The sequence below is a fragment of the Lissotriton vulgaris genome, chromosome 12 (assembly GCF_964263255.1).
Source record: "Lissotriton vulgaris chromosome 12, aLisVul1.2, whole genome shotgun sequence".
Taxonomy (NCBI): domain Eukaryota; kingdom Metazoa; phylum Chordata; class Amphibia; order Caudata; family Salamandridae; genus Lissotriton; species Lissotriton vulgaris.
Window position 1 is genome coordinate 164767002 of NC_141700.1, and position 20021 is coordinate 164787022.

The 20021-nt window shown below is 46.4% G+C and overlaps 2 protein-coding genes across 2 annotated transcripts in view; one reads left to right on the top strand and one right to left on the bottom strand.

Moving 5' to 3' along the window:
- The window catches only part of OGFOD1 (2-oxoglutarate and iron dependent oxygenase domain containing 1), a 265521-nt gene that overhangs the window by 187537 nt on the left and 57963 nt on the right, over positions 1-20021 (top strand). The gene's annotated exons all lie outside the window — the stretch shown is intronic.
- Positions 11563-13002, bottom strand: LOC147673763 (endogenous retrovirus group PABLB member 1 Env polyprotein-like). The gene has a single exon (XM_086947693.1). The coding sequence runs from the start codon at positions 13000-13002 to the stop codon at positions 11563-11565; it is 1440 nt and encodes a 479-aa protein (XP_086803819.1).

The window sequence follows — 20021 nt, forward strand, 5'->3', positions numbered from 1 at the left end:
ATGAAAGAGGTAGCCGAGTGGATGACGACCAGCCGCCTGGAACTGAACTCTGACAAGACGGAGGTCCTCATCCTGGGCTCTTCACCCTCCGCCTGGGACAACTCCTGGTGGCCTCCCGCCCTGGGCACCGCACCCAAACCGACCGACCATGCACGCAACCTGGGCTTCATCCTGGACTCCTCCCTCTCCATGACCAGGCAAGTCAACAACGTCTCCTCGGCGTGCTTCAACATCCTACGCATGCTACGGAAGATCTTCTGGTGGATCCCCACCGAGACCAGGAAGACCGTCACCCAGGCCCTCGTCACCAGCCGACTGGACTACGGCAACGCCCTCTACGCCGGTACCACCGCCAAGCTCCAGAAGAGACTCCAGCGGATCCAGAACGCCTCAGCCAGACTCATCCTCGACATCCCACGAACCAGCCACATCACAGGACATCTGAGAGACCTTCACTGGCTCCCCGTCAACAAAAGAATCACCTTCCGCCTCCTCGCCCACGCACACAAAGCCCTACACGACCAAGGCCCGAACTACCTCAACAGCCGGATCAACTTCTACGCTCCCAAACGCCACCTCCGATCAGCCAACCACGCCCTCGCCGCCGTTCCCCGCATCCGAAGAGCGACTACAGGAGGAAGGTCCTTCTCCTACCTGGCCGCCAAGACCTGGAACTCCCTCCCTCCCGACCTGCGCCTGACCCAAGACCACCTCTCCTTCAGGAAGAAGCTGAAGACCTGGCTGTTCGAGCAGTAGCGCCCCCCCCCCCCCCCCCCAGCGCCTTGAGACCCTACGGGTATGTAGCGCGCTATATAAGTGTCACTGATTGATTGATTGATTATGTATCCATGCCATGATGTTGTTGATATTTGTGAATTTTGTTGCTCTCTATGACATTATGTATATTCTACGCACTGCTTGGTGTTTTAGTTGCTACCCACATGGCATGAGCTTGCTGTTTGCATTGATTTAGTGGATATAAAATAGTCTCAATAAAAAGTCTGAAGCCCTGGACATCCTCAGAGAAGAAGACCCCTTTGGTGCTAAAGAAGGATGAGGATGGCTGCCCAGCCAGAATCTCGGCAGCCTATCCCAGTCCTGGGAAAGTGCCTCCAGAGCGCACCAAAGTACAAATGAGAGGAGGATGTCAAGCCAGATCTCAAAACTAGCAGGCCTCAAATGAACACCATGCCCAGGTTGTATGCATGCCACCCAGCTCTGAGATCCATGCCACCAAGCCAGGGTCAAGTATTTGGCTGTGGTATAGCACTTTTCCCTGGGGAGATGGGTATTGAGCCCTGAGCACAGATGCAAAGATTGTCCCGTCCAGGGCCTCTGGTGCTTTCGGGCTCCGGTCGACACTGAGAGAAGGCTTCGGAGCTGACTAAGACTCCACCCAAGGGTCAAGCATCCACGCTCATGCCGGATGCTAGTGCCAGAGCACTACCAAAGCCAGCAGTGAAATCTCATTGATGCCGAAAGCTTTGTTTACAGGCCAATCTGAGCATCCTGAGGTGGTGAGCAGTCACCGAAGAAACCGTGATAGGGGCACAAACCCTTTACCTTTCTTCTCTCCTCCCCTGCCACCAACTCCACCACGCTCATTCATACTACCTTCTCTTACTCCATCAGTGTCTTCTGCGAGGGCCCCTTGTACCCTTTATTTTTATTTTTTATCCCAGGCGGTTGTTATGAATTTATTGACCCCTACAACCATCCCTTAGATGCAGGGCCCACAGATGACACCCGGGATGACTATAATGTTTACCTCCCCTGGGCAATTCTGACTTGGATCACTTCCTAGTTACGCCATCCCTGCCCAACAATCTTATAGCCTACCTTAAAGTCATTCAGAGGGCCAACATGCATGTCATTCAGGAAGAAAAGGACTTCCTTGTCTAGTCCAAACGCTTAGCGCAGTTCTTACCCACGCTTGAGAGCATGCTCACGTCTGCCCTGGACAACTTCAAGGAGCTAGTCAGTGACAACTAGGATTGAGAAGAAATCCAAACCTTCCCCTAGTTGCCCTATTTACATATAAACTCCGGTCCCTCCTGAGTCCTGGTAACCCATACCTCCCTTAAGAGTGCCTCTGCCAAAGCCACAGGTGATGTTGTGCCACCTAGTAAGGATAGCAAGAATATTTACGAAGCAGGCAAGGGGTTTCTGTAGGGGCAGAATGCATTGGTGCATCACAAACTCTGTAGGGCTTCTTTCCAGTTACAACTGGTCCCAGTGGGAGGGAATGCACAAACTGGTAAAACTTCTTCTGGAGGAGTACAGGTAGAGACAGGAGGAGATTGTGCCTAGGCAAGAACATCTGGAATGCTAACATTTGTCCTGCACTCAACGCTGTGGGCACAGCCTCAAGAGACATCAACACTAGCATACCCTCCAGACACCACATTTCGCTTCTCCGGGTTCAAACCAGAGGTTCAGCTGCATCTCCTGTTCGACAGTGAGCATCTCTTCGGCCTCCAGGTTGGCGAGATGCTGGGAAAAATAAGGAAAGAGATTGCGAAGCCCATATGCACCTTTCAAACAATGGCTGTAAAAGGCTCCTTTCACAAGCACAAAGAAAATTGGAGTAGCTAAGGCAGACCAGCTACAGTCCTACCAGAAATTAAATGAAATACCAGCATTTATAAAGCACACAGCTACCTCGGGAGAGGTGCCGTCGAAAAGATTAAGAGAACTATTTCCCAGAGTCACATGGTGCTGGGCTAACCTGCCGCCGGGGATCAAACCGTGAATCCTGTGGTCCGGAGTTAGGAACCCTGGCCGCTACGCCACACCTCTTCCACCAGAGGCATCCACAGACCTTCAACTGGAAGGCGGGCAAGGGTTACACCATGGGCACATACCATGTTAACAACAGAGGCAAGGGCAGAAGTGGCTCTAGTAAAGAAGCTTCAGCTTCAAGCAGTGATTGGCCCCACCTCCCCTCCATTCTCACATCACCTATTGGGAGAGACTACAAGATATCCTCTCTCACTGCCAGGAAATCCCAACAGACCAGTGGTTTTTAGCCAAGGTTTGCATTTGCTACTGTCTCTAGCTTCTCACAATCCCTCCCAAAGTCCCACCCAGCAGACACGTCCCCAGCAGAGACCCATCTCTCCCTTCTCGACAAGGAGGTACAAGTGCATCCCCCAAGAAAATCGCAATAGAAAGAGTGCCTCCACACCAGCAGGGACAGTGTATCTACTCTCTATGGATGGTTCCCTCAGGCCTCTAAACAGTTGCATCCTGTCTCCACATTTATAAGACTACCCTTCAGGATGACCTCTCTCTGCTCCGACAAAGCGTTTACATGACTGCCTTCGTTCTTAAGGATGTCTGTTCTCACATACCCGCCACCAGCCTGCCCAAAACGGGTACCTCCTTTTGTCGACATCTCTATCAAACCAAAGTACTTCCTTTTGGAGTTACTACAGATCTAGGAATTTTCACATGACTATCGTAGTGGCTGCCCATCTTCGCGGGGTGGGGCACTCACTTCATCCCCCTACCTCAACAATTGGCTGATCCAGGGCATCCGAAGGCAGCAATTCTAGCCCACACTCAAGCAGGGACTTACCTGCTCCATACCATGGGATTTACCATAAATGCCACCAAGTCCCATCTCAAACATCAGTGGGATGCGGTCCTTCCTCGCATCACTATTGAAGGCAGTTACTGGAAAAGCTCCCCCAACAGAGAGTGTTGGTGTTTTAGCTGCTGATGGCTCTTTTCAGCCCAATCATCAACTTGTAGTTAGAACCATGAATTGCCTTTTAGGGATGATGGCCTCGTGCATCTCCTTGTTACTCCACAACAGGCTTCATATACACCCTCTATAAAAGTGTCTTGCGGGGGCATTGGTCACAGGGTGTGGATCACTGGAAAAACTTGGTATTGATAAAGGGCCATTCTCTGCATTGGTGGAACAGGAACAACTTGTTACAGGGGAGGCCTTGCGAAGATGCCATTCTGCAAGTGGCTATCACCAGGGACATCTCTCTCACAGGCTGGGTGGCACATGTCAACAACATGACCTTCCATGGGGATGTTGGCCCTTCAATACGAGAGGTGCCACGTCAAAATTAGAATTGCTAGCCATACACCTAGCACTCAGTCTTCTACAAGGTCATTTGAGGGAAAGTAGCGCTCATCAAGACAGACAAGATGACCACAGTGTATTACCGGAATGAATGAATGAATGAATGAATGAAATACAACTTGCATAGCACATGTCTACTCCAGGGAGTGTCCTGACACTGTGCTTAAAGGCAACCTTGCATGGTACAATCGGACCACTTTCAGCCCTTTTTTAGGTCTCGCTCTCGAGACCTATTGTCACTGACATGCCTCTCAAGGGAGACAGACCGGGGCACGCGTGGCGATTCTGGTCTTGTGGTTGCGCACGTCCACACTCATGGAAACAAACAAACAAACACATAGAAAATGGAAGTCCCGCCCCACGAGAGTCGTAACGCAACCAAACTTCCGGCTGCACATCCCGACATCACTAGTGCCCGTGTGTAGCTCGCAGCATGACTCAGGACGTGACTCACACTGTTGCTTTCGTAGCCCGAGAGAAGCAGCAGCAGGGGGCGGGCGTCCACCGGAACCAGGAGGTCACACAGGGTAAGTGCCTACCTATGCCCAGCACTAGATAAGGTCCTCATGTGCCTACCGATGCCAAGTGCTGTCTCTAGATAGAGTTCCCGTATGCCCACTGATGCACTGTCTCTGGATTGTGTTCCCTTGTGCTGTTTGGTGGCAGGCACTGTGTTGTAGTTGGTTACAGACGTCATGAGTATGCATGCTGGAGGCGTGAAGGACGTGTATAGTACCAGACATATTGGTGTGTTCTAAGGCAGTAGCTGAAACGGTTACCAACAAACCATTATTCTAAGCACTGTCTACTTGGTTACGTACACATGGGTGTTTATGGCTTCAGGCATAGTGGGCGTGTATAGTTACAGAATCAATGTATATTTATGGTTAAAGGCATGATGACTATACGAGGTCGCGGGTACAGGGGGCGTGCTCGGTTGCAGATCATAGCCGTGCAGGGTTACAGTCAATAAGAGTGTGCATGCTGAGAGCATTGTTACAGGCACACTGGGCGTGCTTGTGCGCAGCACACGACTTCTTCCCCCCCAGCAGCTCCACCTTTTATCAACAACTGATAGTGCCTGGAAGGACGTGCTACTCCTGCTTCACAAGGGGTTTCAAGTGCAGTTGTTCATCTTTTGTACCTATTGAGAATTCTGCTCCTTCACAAAGTAAACTAAAATTCAGGGGGCCGATTTACAAGACCTTTGCGCCGCCGGTTCGTCACTTTTTCCCATATCAAAAGTGAGGCAGGCGCACTGGCGGCGCAAGAGGCTTGTAAATAAGCCCCCAGGTGTTTTTATTATATCGGAAATATCTGCGCCATTTTATTCCTTTTCGAAACTGCTCGTATTTCCGGTCTCGTGCTGACTGACCGCACCTTGCACACAATTGCTTAATAAAGATACATTTTACAAATCGTGTTTACTCCCCTAAGTGTTTAAACTGAGTTACCATATAATTTGTTTTGAGTTTCCATGGCTGCCACGTTTTCAGTTTGCTTACGTGTGACATCTCCATATTTTCAAAGTTGTGTGTGACATTTCAATGCCTTTGTCATCTCGCGTTGAACAAAGCAGTGATGTCCTAGCAATGACATGCATTTCAGATAAATTACAACCTAGATTCTGAAAACTATCATAAATCCGTGCGAAGGCTCCTGCTGGGCTCGTTCTAGGCCAGTAAACCATGTTAGGGTTCTAACACGACCCGCCATCTTGCAGTCTGGAAAATTCCAGACACTTTATTATGAAGGCAAAAGTCAGCAGTGGACCGAGATGCTATGCGCAGCTGACCGAATGCAGATTGTTTCTGGACAAAAAACATTGCCAGCCACAGGGTTCAGTGAAAAAAGACGTCCGCGTGGTAGTCATCCCATGGGCCAACAACAGCCTCAACCCGCTCAGAAACACTGCATTGTTTATAAACAAGCATTAGAAAGGAACGCCATGCTCAGACCAAAGGAATTTCACATTTTTTTTTCAACATTTTTAAAATTTATTTTACAGAGTTTTATATAGCGCAAACTTGACCTGCAGGTTTCGGGTATCAGAGCGCTTTACAAAGCACCAGTTGCATTACATGAGGACATTCATTTTTGTTAGGCACAGGGAAATTAAGCGATTTGCCCATAATCACAGGATGTTCAGCGTCCTTGCCGTGACCTTATTTTACAAAATGACATTATTTTTTTTTAGTGTAATAAATAAACCGTTTTCAGAGCTATATTTTCCCAGTCGTAGCTGGTATTGAATACCGACCTGGGTCCTCGAGATTAAAAGCAGATCTTCAACGTAAATTAAGTGTGAAATCTTGTAAAATTTTGGAGGATAATGTATTAGGACCCTACATATTGCTGCTCGTGCACCTCAAGGCTGCCACGCAGCATTACTTCTGTTCATGTACTGCCTCCCCCCCTCATTACTTTGCCGGTACGGATCAGTCCTTACCCACAGCACCCCGCGAACTGTGGTAGGTTTCATATCTCCAGTACCCTTGGCCTCCACCTGCAACACCCCATGATGTCAGTAGGCCTTTCTGCGCCTCAGTCTGACCCTAGGCGTCGGCGAGTATCCTGTGCTTACCAAGAACTTACAGTGGGCTTGCAGCCCACCCATTGCTTAAAAATGATTGACTTTGTTATCACAACTTTTCCTTGCTTTTTAGGTCTCGTCTGGCGTTGCAGTGCGAAAGCGCTGCTGCCAGCGAGACTTATTGTCAGCGTGATGCCTCCCAAGGGAGACAGACCGGGGCACGCGCAGATTGTGGTCTGTGGATGCACACGTCCAGCCACGCGCACATCGCCTGTCCCGCTTTCGCTGGCAAGCCAGCATACAGTTTCACTTTCGCGCTCGACTCTCCCGGTCTGCTTGTTTTTTATTGTAGACGACTCTTGACTCCCCGAGCTTTGGAGTTGATGTGTATCGGGGTCCACGTCGAACTGTTGCCCAGTTTCTACCCTGACCTGGAGTTTGATTTCGCGTGAGGGATCTCGCCTTAATGGCACCCGGGCCGGAATGTCCTGCGAGCAAGTGCTGTGCTGGCACTGCATTTCCATATGAGTGCTTGGAGAAGTTTGTCACTTGCAGAGGGGAGCTCTAAAAATAACCTCGAGCAGACTGTGTGGCCCGGTCCGGTTTCTGGTTCCAGCTCAGTTGGCTGCACTGAACTTTACTGTCACTGCAGCAAGAGCGCAGTTTGAAAGTAAATTGGGTTTGATTCCCACGTTGGGCAGTGGTTTGGGCAGTACACCTTTTTAAAATCCACGGATACAGGGCATAGACATGGCTGAAGACTCATTTAAGATCCGATTTTTGGAAACCTTAATATCGATGCCATTTTGAGGGTTTTTGTTCTGGTCTCTGGATTTCGAATGGATTAGAACTGTCAGGTTTCTCATTGTTCTGCATTGTTGAAGCTAGTTCCCCCTTACCTTAAACCAAGCTATAACCTGTGGATGTGTTACAGAAACGCCCTAACCCGTAGGTAGTTTGTAAGACTGCACTTTCAAACTGATAGCTTTACTGATAGCTTTACCATGGTAGACCTGTTCTGAGCTGCGTGCCTGATGGAAAGTTTAGCTGGCTTTTGAAATGCACTCAGAATAATTGCCTTACTGTAATTTTACAGCCAATCGTTGATACCTGCATTCTCACGTATGCGCTGCTATGCTTTGATGCATGAGAGTGGAACATACTGTGTTTTGGGAGCGAGCAGTAAAGGGGTATACAGTAAAGGCTGGTGAGTCGTTTAATCTGGCCTACTTTCATTTGAACTGGCCTAGTTTTTAAGCAACTGCAGTGAAATGTGAAACATGATCCATACTTGTGTCTAAGTCTTGGGAAGGGAAAGGGCTGCTCTAATGTACGAGAGAGATTTTACTGTCATCACATACCAAATAGTCATGGATTAAGCAAAAGGAAAGAGCATGCACCTCCTAAAATCGAAGGTTGTTTACTTTTGTTCTTTCTAATTACGGAGTAAATAATTTAGGCAGGTGTATTATTGATTCCTTATTTTTTAAATAAAACTAGAATGTAATGTGTTGCTGGACCAAGATCTTTGTTCTTGTATGGAATCTGCAACCACCTCTTGCTGATCTGGGATGATTGTGCATGCTTTGCTGGCTAGAAGCCCTTTTGTTTTGGGAGCTTGGCTGGTTGCTCCACCCTCTACTGTGGGTCATCAACGTCACTTCTTTTTGTAAGAGAAAATGCATGCCAGTAAACAACTGAAGGTGCGAAGGACACCTTTTTTATGTTCAAAACATTTGTTGAGGGTATCCTTCATCCTGCTATGCATGCTCATGAGAAATTGTGCATGCAGTGTATCGCTTACTGTAACATGAATAGTCTGATTTTAAATCAAATAGTAGAGCCTATGTGTTCTCTCACTCCTATGTTTTAGCCAGGCTATGTTAAATTAAGCTGAGCGGTTTTGCTAGCTAAAAGGTAAGGATTTTTTTCAAAGTTGACAGATCTTTCTGTATCTGTGCTTGACCTTCTAAGGAGCTCGGGGTTAATGGCTTTTCCTATCTTGTGCTGTTAAGTTATAGGTGTGCATACATTCTACTTTATGTTGCCTGTGGACCATGCAATGCAATATGTCTAGCCTTTGCAAAGATAAAGCTATTGGCATTGTAAATGACAATGCCATTTATTTATCTGTTTTCAAAAGCAACACATAAATAAAAAGTTTGACATTTACAATGCCAATAGCTCTAACTTTTGCAAAGGCAAGACCGTTGCATTGTAAATGCTTGTTGAAAAACAAGTTAGCATCCACTGAGCAAATCTTGAGGGGGAGGTTAGTCCATGCAGATGACCCTAGGTAGAAGTCATGTCCTTCTGCTCTAGTGGGGCTAATCTTTGGTATCCTAGTCTTAAGGCTGTTGGCTGACCGCAGGTTTCTAGAGGGGAGGTAAAAGCTGATTCTTGCCTGAGGTAACCTGCACCTACATGATTAAGTGTTCTGTAGACCAGGATCAGTGTTATAAACCAGATTCTCTTCCTTATTGGGAGCCAGTGGAGGGCACATAAGTGAGGGGACACGTGTGCTCTCGCTGGCAGGCTAAGGAGAATGCGGTCTACTGTGTTCTGGACCACCTGAAGTCTGTTAAGCAGGTTTTCAGAAAGTCTCAGGTGTAGGGTGTTTCCATAGTCCTACCTCAGGGTTACACATGCTTGGACGCCCGACTTCTTTGCAGAAAATGAAAGTGAATGCAAGATTTTTTTTTTTTTTAGAATGTGTAGTAACCCAAAACATGTGCCTACCACAAACTTCATTTGTGGTTGGAAGGATAGACAGTTGTCGAATTTGACACCCAGATCCTTAACTGTTCTCCCCTGAGTGCCATGTTTCTAGGGGATTATGACCGAAGAATAGTATTCTGGATTTGTCTGCATTGCATTATAGTTGATGAGGGATCATCCAGTGAAATACATACAGCTGTAAGGCAGGATTGATGGATTCACCCGCAATCTCTTCTTCCCTACCACAAGTGAAAAGTAGCTGAGTGTCCTCCGCATATGAGATCACTTTTGCCCCTCAAGGCTTCCCCCAGCTGGGCTACTCAGGTAAGATGCATGTTAAATAGTGTGGGGCTCACTGTCAATTCACAGGACTTTGAGGAAAAGGAAGGCACCCATATCTCCTGTCCTCTGCACTACAAAAAGGAGGCAAGCGAGTATTAGGCTTTTCCAATTATTCAGATGGATTGGAGATGCACTAGAAGCCTGGAGTGTGGGACATGTCAAAGGCTGCTGACAGATCTAACATAATCAGCACTGCCTTCCCACCATCATTCAGAGTGTCTATAATGTATTTTTGCAACCTCCATTGTACTGAAATTTGGTCTGAAGCTGGACTGGCTAGGATGGAGCAGGTTATTGATTTCAAGGTACTGGGAGAGCTGCTGATTAACAAACATTTGCAGTACTTGAGACAGGGCAGATAGTAGAGATATTGGCATGTAGTTGAACTGCTCTGTAGTATCTTTCAAGGGTTTTGTTAAAGCAGGGACGTGTTTTAGCCTGCTACCAGGAAAGGGGTACCGTTGCTGTGGACAGTGAGCATTAAGCACCTTGTTAGCCAGTGGGTTGATGGTAGTCACCTGTAATGCCACAGCTTGGAAGTGCAAGAACCTGACAAATATACAGATTTGAGGCTGCGGATAATTGCTAGTGATCCCTCCGAGGGGATCTGCAGAGACACAGCTCCCAGCCCTAGCACAGGAGATTTGGGATTGGATGAAAACATAAAATGCCCAAACTTCACCTCCTGATACCTGCACTTGCAGTCCATCGGAAATGCAATGTGGATGAATTGGTCAGGGTTCTTTGTCTATGCTTTTCCTCTTCTCCCACTCCTTCAAATATTTGGTGGTGAAGATGTGAGAAACATCCCTGACACTGGTCCTGCTGGCCTCCACATGGGCTTGACCCTCACTCAAAGTTGAGAACAGATCAGACTCCATATACCAGAGAGCTCAGTCTAGCAATCTGGCAATTGAGGTACTGGGTTTTTCAGAACCGGTACTGATCCGGTAACCCAGCGGTGTCTGGGACAACACCCAAAGACCTCGGGTACTTTTCTGATTCAGACACAGAAACCAGAGTCTTCTAGGTGAAGTCAAAGATCGAATTTATTGGCTGCAACCAAGTAACAAGCGTCCTAGAAGTACAACAGCACGGTGTGTATATTCTCAGGAGACTGCTCCACATTACAGAGCCAGGCTTCTCTTTTTATACAAAATATTAAGCTTCAGGCAAACATTCTTAGATTTACAGTGTAAACATTCTTAGATTTACAGTGGGCTATTCACATATTTTTACTACAAAGAAAAGGCAGAGTCATGATGACAAGTCCACATTTCAGTTCGTCCAGCCCGCAGCAAATTACCCGGCAAGGCCCAACATTTTCATCAGATATCGGTGTACCCCCAATAAAACCGGGCTCCTCCTCATCATAAAGGAAAAGGAGAGAAAAGAGCAGGGACAGGTGTGAGCAAGATTTGGGCGGGGTGTGTGTGCAATGGGAACAGTTTATGGCCTGTTGTGCTTTGATGCTATCTTGTTCGGCCACTGGAAGAGGGACTGACCAAACAGGTTTGGCCGAGGGGCAATGGTTCCAGCTTGCCCAGGTCACAGAAAAGTCAATTAAGGTGTATGTGTCCTTTGATATCGAATTCAGCTGTAGCTACAAGCCTATGTGAAGGGCAACTCACAAAATGGCTGCCGAACATAAAATGAAAGCCAAGGGTTCAGGACGACAATGGCGATTTAGAGGTGAAATCGCCACTTTGATATGACGCAAATGCTTGTACATAGTGTACTAGCCATTATCGGTATTTTGATATAAAAATCGTCATGTTACGGCAAAGTTTGTTGCACAAGTACAGAATTTTTCAGAACTACAAACCCTCCTTTTGCCCTTACATAGGCAATTTAACCTAATCTCATGCTAATCTGAGTCCAGGTCTATATTCCTAAAGTCATTGAGATGTTGCTGTAACATCATTCTGGTACTTAGTTCGTCTTTTGACACAGGCTTCCTTACACATGATGTAGCACAGAGGCCACATATTGCAGGAGCACACTGCACGCACAGACAGAACAGGAAAAGAATGGCTAAGACCATCCCAATGACCATCAGAATTTTCCATCCCCAGCCGGATATCAGTTCCCAGAACCATCCCATAAAAGACCAATCTCCTTTATCCACATGAATAGATTCGGAAATCTTATGCAATTTGGAGATGGCCTGGTACACTGTTGGAGCGTTATCTGGAATGAAAACACAGCAACTCGATTGGATCAATTTACATACCCCACCTCGGTCTGCAAGTATGACATCTAATGCGGCCCTGTTCTGAAGGGTCATAAGACGGTCCGACTGGAGCTCAGCAGTCAAGTTACTAAGGGCGCCAGCAGTTTCAATTACGGTGGATTCAACCACCCTTGCTAATTGCCTTATGTTTCTGCTGTTAACCATCGGTCCCCAGAACGACAGAAAACCCTTTACGAAATCCCCAAATTCTTGTCCTGCAGTGTCTTTATTATTCAAGACACCTCTAACTATCCTTGTCTTATGGTAATCTGCCGCTGCTGTGTAGGTGGGAGGCAACAGGAACGAAACAAAACATGTGCCCGAAAAGTCAGGGGGCAACCATGTATAGGCTCTATCATGGCAGATGAAATAGGTACCCTTAGCTGCTAGAAACGAAGGGGAAGTCTGAGATGCAAAAACATACGTTTCAGTACAGACACTCTTCCCTAACTGAGCTCTGGGATTCTTGACAGTACCTTGCAGACACAGATGACCCTGATGGGGTACAATCCAAATCGGGGAAGATCTCTTAGCTTGCTGTTTCTCACTCGGAGTAGCTCCATATCCGGTCACGTTCCATCCTATGTATTCTAGTGTCTCATCTCTTGGAATAGTCTCATAGTAAATATCTTCCTTAATCATATCTACTATACCCTTAACTAGAGCACTATTCTTAGGATTGTCTGTTACAGAACGTACGGGGTAGACTTCATGTGCATAAATGAACATTGTTCTGTATGCCCACACATTGTGGCTGAATGGCAGGACCAAGTAAGGAATACCTTTATCCGTTGTGTGGGGCATAAGACCACACACCCAACAGTTAGTTGTGTTCATTACTAGTTGGTGTTGGTGCAAGAGCTGAATGAAGGAGTTATTAATAAACTCTAATCTCCTAGCTGACTCATGTTTAGGAAGGGGTTGAAAAGAATGTGAAGAAACAGGAGGAGGAGGTACGGGCGATGTAGTGGGTGCAAATGTCGCTTGTAAAGAAAATAATACATATCCTACTAAAAACATTATTGAACTGAATAACAGGAAAATGCATAATAATAAAAAACGTTTCTTTGTCATTAATCCACATATTCTGGCCTTAAAGTTCACAGTTTTGGCAGGTCTCTCCATCTTGAAAAACTCCATCCTCTCTACAATGCTGCCCGCGATGGGAGGTTGATTCTGCTAAGGAATGCTTCTGTTGATCCAGGGCAACTCCCTTAGACCAACCAGAACTGTCGACCTAACGTCGTCAGCTGCACCCCAAAGACTTTGGGCAATCGCGGCCCTAGCAGCGGAACCCGGATGGCGGTTCGAAAAACAAAAATAAGCAAGTTCCTCAGATGGGAGAGCTGCGCTTTCAAAAATAGTACTTGGGAGAAAAAACTTTTATTAGTTCACTTTTATTAGTTCGTATTTCTCGGCCTCAGATTATACCGTTGTTTTCCTGGTATTGTATGGTCTTGAAACAAGACTTCAGGTACTGTAGTGTCCAATCAGGCTGATGGTGGTACAGCTGGTTGCAAAATATTGTCACTCTCTTGTTCAGTAATTGTTTCTTTTTCACGAGCGTCACTGAAAGGCACAAACGTGGCACAGTATCAGTCTCTGAGTCGGCGACACCTTCCTGGACCCACTGGTCATAGGGCAGAGGCAGGGGGATCCGTTTACAGTGGATCCCGTGGATCCAGTTCTTCTTTCCTTCCACTCGAACAGCTGATCTTGTGGAAAGAAGGACGAGGTGTGGGCGGTCCACCTGGGCTGGTCGTTCTTTGTTCGCTGAAAGTTCTTTACCAGCACCCAGGATTCAGGATCGATTTGATGGCCTGGAGCTTCAGAGACCGGAGGCAGAGAGTCATGGACCTGTTGGTGTAAAACACGCAATTTAGCCGTCAATTCGTACAAATAGTCAAGCAAAACAGGGTGTTCTATTTCACTGAACTTGGTGGGTCTTGGCACCCCCCATATGTTGGCCGGACGGCCGAAGACAATTTCATAGGGACTAAGTTTCACTCTTGAATGCACGTCATTCTGGTGGATAGGAGTGCTAAGGGCAGAGCGTCAGGCCATTTAAGACCAGTGCTCGCTTGAATCTTGGCTAGTTTTAACTTTAGTGTGCCATTATAACATTCTACTAGTCCAGCTGATTGGGGGTGATTTGCAGCATGAAACTTCTGTCGGATGCCTAGCCCTTCACATACTTTCTTCATCACTTGACCCACAAATTCACTTCCATTGTCGCTCCAGATCATTCTAGGCATTCCAAATCTAGGGAAGAACTCTTTCACAAGGGCTTTCGCTGTGGACAAGGCAGTATTGTCCTTTAGGGGATATGCTTCTACCCATCTTGAGAAGGCACAGACAACGAGTACGTATTTTAAATTGTTGCACCTCTCCATGTGGATGAAATCTAGCTGCAAAACCTCAAACGGATACGTAGGAGGTGGCAAATGACCAGCTGGAGTTGGGGTTCCCCTACCAGGGTTGTGTTTCAGACACACCATGCAATTCTTGACCACATTCTCTGCACACTTAGGAATTCCAGCATTTTGCCATACTGGAGCCAACAACTTGCAAATCCCTTTCACGCTGATATGAGCCATTCCATGAGCCATTGTAACCACTGCAAGCACGTACGCATCGGGTAGCAACCATCTCTGATGCTCTGACAATTCAACCCAACAACCATTTGCATCCATTCTACCCGTACTTTCTCTCCACATGTTCAACTCTTTCTCTGTAGCCTCAGATTGGATCGATTTCACACTCTCTACCGTGTCTTCACACATTCCAACATCACCAACCCATCTTGCCGATCCTGCAACATACATTCTGCTCATCACATTCCTTGCTGTTTCTTTTGCGACTTCATCAGCAAATGCATTTCCACGACAAACATCATCAGTCACCTTCTTGTGAGCACTACATTTCACAATCGCAACTTCTAGAGACAAAGTCCGTGATTAAAGAAGTTCATTCACCAACTGACCATGCTGGATCTTGGCTCCATGCGAAGTCAGAAACCCACGTTCACGCCACAGACGTCCAAAACTATGAGCCACACCAAATGCATACTGACTGTCAGTGTACACATTTACTTTCATTCCTTTTGACAACACACACGCCCTTGTAAGTGCAATCAATTCTGCTGCTTGAGCTGAGTTATGTGGAATACGTGCAGCTTCAACGACTGTATGCAAAGTGGTGACACATATGCTGCAGTCGTGTCACCATTCGGAAGCTTGAAGCATGAACCATCCACCCATAAGGTACCATCGCATTCAACAAGAGGAGTATCTTGGAGGTCTATTCTCCCTTTTGTTTCTTCTTCTGTTCTAAGAAAACAATCATGCTGCTCTTCAGTATTCTCTGTCTCAACTGGAATTGGCAATAACGTGGCTGGGTTTAGTGTGCTGCATCTTTTGATGTGCACATGGTTTGCTAACAAAGTTAGTTCGTAACCAGACAATCGAGCACTAGTTAAGTGCTGTGTCTTGGTTCTGTTCAATAACGTGTCCACTGCATGTGGAACCATGACCACTAACGTGTTATTCATCACTAAACCAGCAGACTGTCGAATCGAAGCAGCTGCTGCCGCTGTTGCTCTTAAACAACTTGGCAATGCTTTAGCTACTGGGTCCAAAGTCGACGAAAAATATGCACATGGGCGCTGCTTGTCTCCAAACAACTGTGTCAACACTGATAATGCACAACCTTCTTTCTCATGGACATACAATGTAAAGGGCTTACTGTAGTTGGGGGTACCCAACACAGGAGCCGAACATAATGCTATGCGCAATTCAGAAAAACTTTTCTGACACTCTTCAGACCAAGGCACGGGATTGGGTGTATCTTTACACGTTAATGCCACCAAGGGTTTGGCCAGTAAAGAGAAATTTGGAATCCACTGTCTACAGTACGATGTAACACCCAAGAAAGCACATACTTCTCTCTGTGTTCTTGGCACACTTAATTTTGCTATTGCCTGAATTCTTTCTGGGGTCAGTTTCCTTCCCTCCTTCGATAAGAAATGACCTAAGTAGGTCACTTCTTGTCGACAATATTGCAATTTGGAGAGAGACACTTTGTGATGCATGTCACACAAATGACGCAACAAAGACAACGTGGCTTCTTTACATATTTCCTCAGAGTCTGCAGCAATAAGTAAGTCATCAACATACTGAATGAGGGTAGCGCCTTCAGGTAAAAAAAACATATCAAGCTGTGTTTTTAGAGCTTGACTATATATTGATGGACTTTCACAGTAGCCCTAGGGAGCGCGTTTAAAGCGGACGCTTCGTCCTCCTAAACTGAAGCCAAAAATATCCCTACTCTCCTCAGCAATCGGGATGCTGAAGAAGGCATTCTTCAAGTCAATCACCGAAAACCAGGTTGCAGAGGCTGGAATCATAGTCAATAGGGCAGGAATGTCAGGAACAACTGGAAATTGTGGCACAACTATTTTATTCACCTCTCTAAGGTCAATCACGAACCTGTACACAGGTGGCTGAGAGGGATCAGTTCGTTTCAAAACAGGCAGAATAGGACTATTGCAAACGTTGCCTCTTGTCTCTTCGATCACATCCTTTTCAATTAAATCGTAAATGATCGCTAACAACGCTTAGCTTTCAAGGTCACAACATATGGTGGTATTTCCAAGAGGCCCACATCGTTAGGACCAGTAGCCCAAAGAATATTAGGTAGAAACGACAGTTCTGTCGGAAGTTTATCCTTTGACAAATACATTGGAGAAACCACTTTCTTACCTAGTGTAAGTTGTACTCCCGAAGGAGAACAGTACAAAGTCGCATACAATCTTTTTAACAGATCCAATCCTAACAAGTTTTCACCACAACCTGTTGTTAGAATAAGGGGTGCTTCGAATTCACAAGGACCAACAGACAGGGACATTGGACATGAAATCGGGTTCCTAACCGGGGCGCCAGAAAAACCTACAGAAATATTCATTTCGCCAGACAAAGGTGCGCCAGGGAGTTTTGAGTGCATCATAGAACTCTTTGTAGCACCAGTATCCAACAGAAAAGGTTCTGACACACCTGATGTAATCACCTCAACGTATGGTCCACTCTGATCTACTGGAACTGAAACAACTCCCTCTCTTTGTCTATGGCTGTCCTAGCAATCATTACCTTCCATATACTCATCTTCTGCATAGTAATCATCAGCATAGTACTGAGCTGTCCTACCAGATGTGTTATTCTGCTGATCAAACCTATTCATAGAATTTTGAGGTGGAAGGGAGCGTGCATTCTGAGGGACGTTTCCGCGGCCTCTACCTCTAGGTGTTTGCTGAACACCTCTACCTCTTGTGTTTGACACACCATTTGCGCGCTGTAACAGGATAGGGCAACTATACTTAAAATGGCCCTCTTCCTTGCAATACGAACACTGATTGGGACCTACAGGAGCGCGTGGCTGAGTATACTCTACTCTTGGCTTTTGAAACTGTTGAGGTTGCCGATAATCATTCTGATAGTTATTCTGCCCACCATTATTCTGGCCACTATCACCAAGTGGCGGATATGCTTGCTGTAACAGGACCTTCGTTTTCAACTCTTTAGTTTTCTTTTCTGCTCTATCTTTCTCATCTTTGTCTCTATTTTCATAATACTGTGCAGTAGCCAATATCTGTGCTGAAGAAGAAACTGCCCATGAACTCTCTGAATCCTTCAATTTCTTACACAAATCTGGAAGTAGATTGTGCACGAATTTATCGACGAACAGTCGCTGACCACCTTCTGTACTCATATCTTGACCACTGTGGTCGACAAACGTTTCTTCAAACCTGGTGAAGAAATCAGACACCGTTTCATCTTTCTTCTGCTTACACGCAGACAACTTATCCCAATTTACACGCATCGCAGGCATTATAGTTTTCATGTAATCAATGATCCTACCAGGGAGATCTGCTACCAAAGGCTCAGGTTTAGCCCCACCAATTTGTAGGGCATCTGCAGCAGCAATATTAGCCCATGAGTCGCCTAATTCCTGATTATGGTCTGTATGACGAATCTTTCCCCATAAAGGCTGTGGGACAACATTCCCAAATAACATATCAATATCGGCTAAATTCATAATGCATGAACCTGCAGTCTGCGACAATTCCTTGTAATACCCTGCAGGATTTTTGCGGGGATCAGGCAATGTCTGCTTGAGAGCTAATACTTCAGCTCGCTTCCATGGGACATATACCCACACACGCTGAAAATGAGGCTGAATAGGTGGGTTAGCTGCTAGGTCCCCTTCCCACCATTGTGGGGGAACTTCTCTCATGGGATATTGTCTTCCCTTCTTCTTGGTAGAAGAATCAGACTCAAACAACGACTTGGAAACATCTTCAGTGCTAAGTGACAACAACGTCGCAACTGCTTTCTTAACATCTGAACCCACAATTGTGCCTTTTGAAACTTCAAACCGTACATGGTTCAACTCGGGCGGATTAGAGTCCAAACCACTTTCCTCTAAATCTTCGCATAGAAAAACACACATTTTCTCAAAGACTTATCTCTGCTTTGATGCTTCCCACTGATGGAAGACATCCATAACAGATTCTAGATCATATATTGTCGGGTTAGTCACCCATCTATGTGCCAAATGACTTAACGTTTCTTTCTCCCTAGAATCAGGCTGTTGGCTACGCAACTGTTTGTGCCCAGAGGCATGAGCCAGACTTGCCGCTCCAAAGAAAGGGTATAGAATGCTAGAAACAGTGCTTGCCACTCTCTGACGAACAGAGGGAGAAGTCGATGAAAAGACAAGTGGGAAGGCAGGGTGAGATGAGGCAGAGGCAGTGTCAGGAGGAGTACCAGGAGTGGTAGTCGATACAGTAGTTAAAGTTGCAGGAAGTATAGGAAGAGCAGGTGTAAAGGCCGGTGACCCTTGGGGAGGCTGCACCGGAGGAACAGGAGCCAGCTGAAGAATAGCTGGTGGGTGCTGTGGAGGAACAGGAGGCATAACAACCATGGGTTGCCCAACTAAAGGTTGTGGAGGTGCTGTAGCATTTTGCGCATGGGGGGTGGTGAACTTAACAAATGCGACATTAGGGGATCTTTTTCACGCTCTTTTGTTGCTTCTTGCTGAAGATGCGGCAAAACTGGGTAGCATTTATCTATTACCATTTTAAGTTGCCTGTGCAACTGCTCACTCATCTGTTCTTCTTCATTGTCTTTATACTGCATAGCAGCTTGCATTATTGAGATACCCCTTTCTCTCTTATTTTTCTTCGCTAGTTTAATTTCCTTTTGTTTGGCCTCCTTACGCCATAGGCGGAAAGAGTCAAACATCGCCAGCCGGGCTTTCTTCTTAAAAAGTTTAACTTCGAGATTATCTAGGATTTCGGTATCAAAGCTACCATATTGGGGCCATTTTAAAACACCATCTTTTCTGGTGTATTTGATCCGTACTTCATTGTATGTGATGGGGCCTACCCCATGTTTCACATATAGTTCATAGGTTGGAGTTCCAATCGGAGGAACCGGACACGAGTCCTCCAGTCGGGAGTCCCTATTATTACAACCAAGACAAAACAAATTTCCAAGCCAGCTAAGACCAGGCATCTTCGCTCTTTAGTCTAGCTTCAAACTTCATAGGATTATCGATTACGATATTCTCGTGAATACACGAGTCCTTCGGCTTTGGCGCTTGCAAGTTCCAAACAAAACAAAACTAAGGACTAACTGGGAGACGCTCCACTTATACTTAACTGAGGTATCGATGGCTTCACCAGAAGACTCGTCTATCGTTTCGCTCTACCAAACATCAAGGGTCCAAATCAGGGCGACAGCCAGGGCAGCAGTCCTTTGTAGCCGTCGGGAAGCGGGGAACCTCGCAGCAAAGACTTTCGGACCACGTCGACATGCAGGGGTCGATGAAGTGGCGGCCTTCCTCCAGAATTTTCACACGAAGCTCCTCACGAACCTCAGGCTTGGACCGGTACCGCTGGTATCGCCCCACGTTGGGCGCCAACTGAGGTACTGGGTTTTTCAGAACCGGTACTGATCCGGTAACCCAGCGGTGTCGGGGACAACACCCAAAGACCTCGGGTACTTTTCTGATTCAGACACAGAAACCAGAGTCTT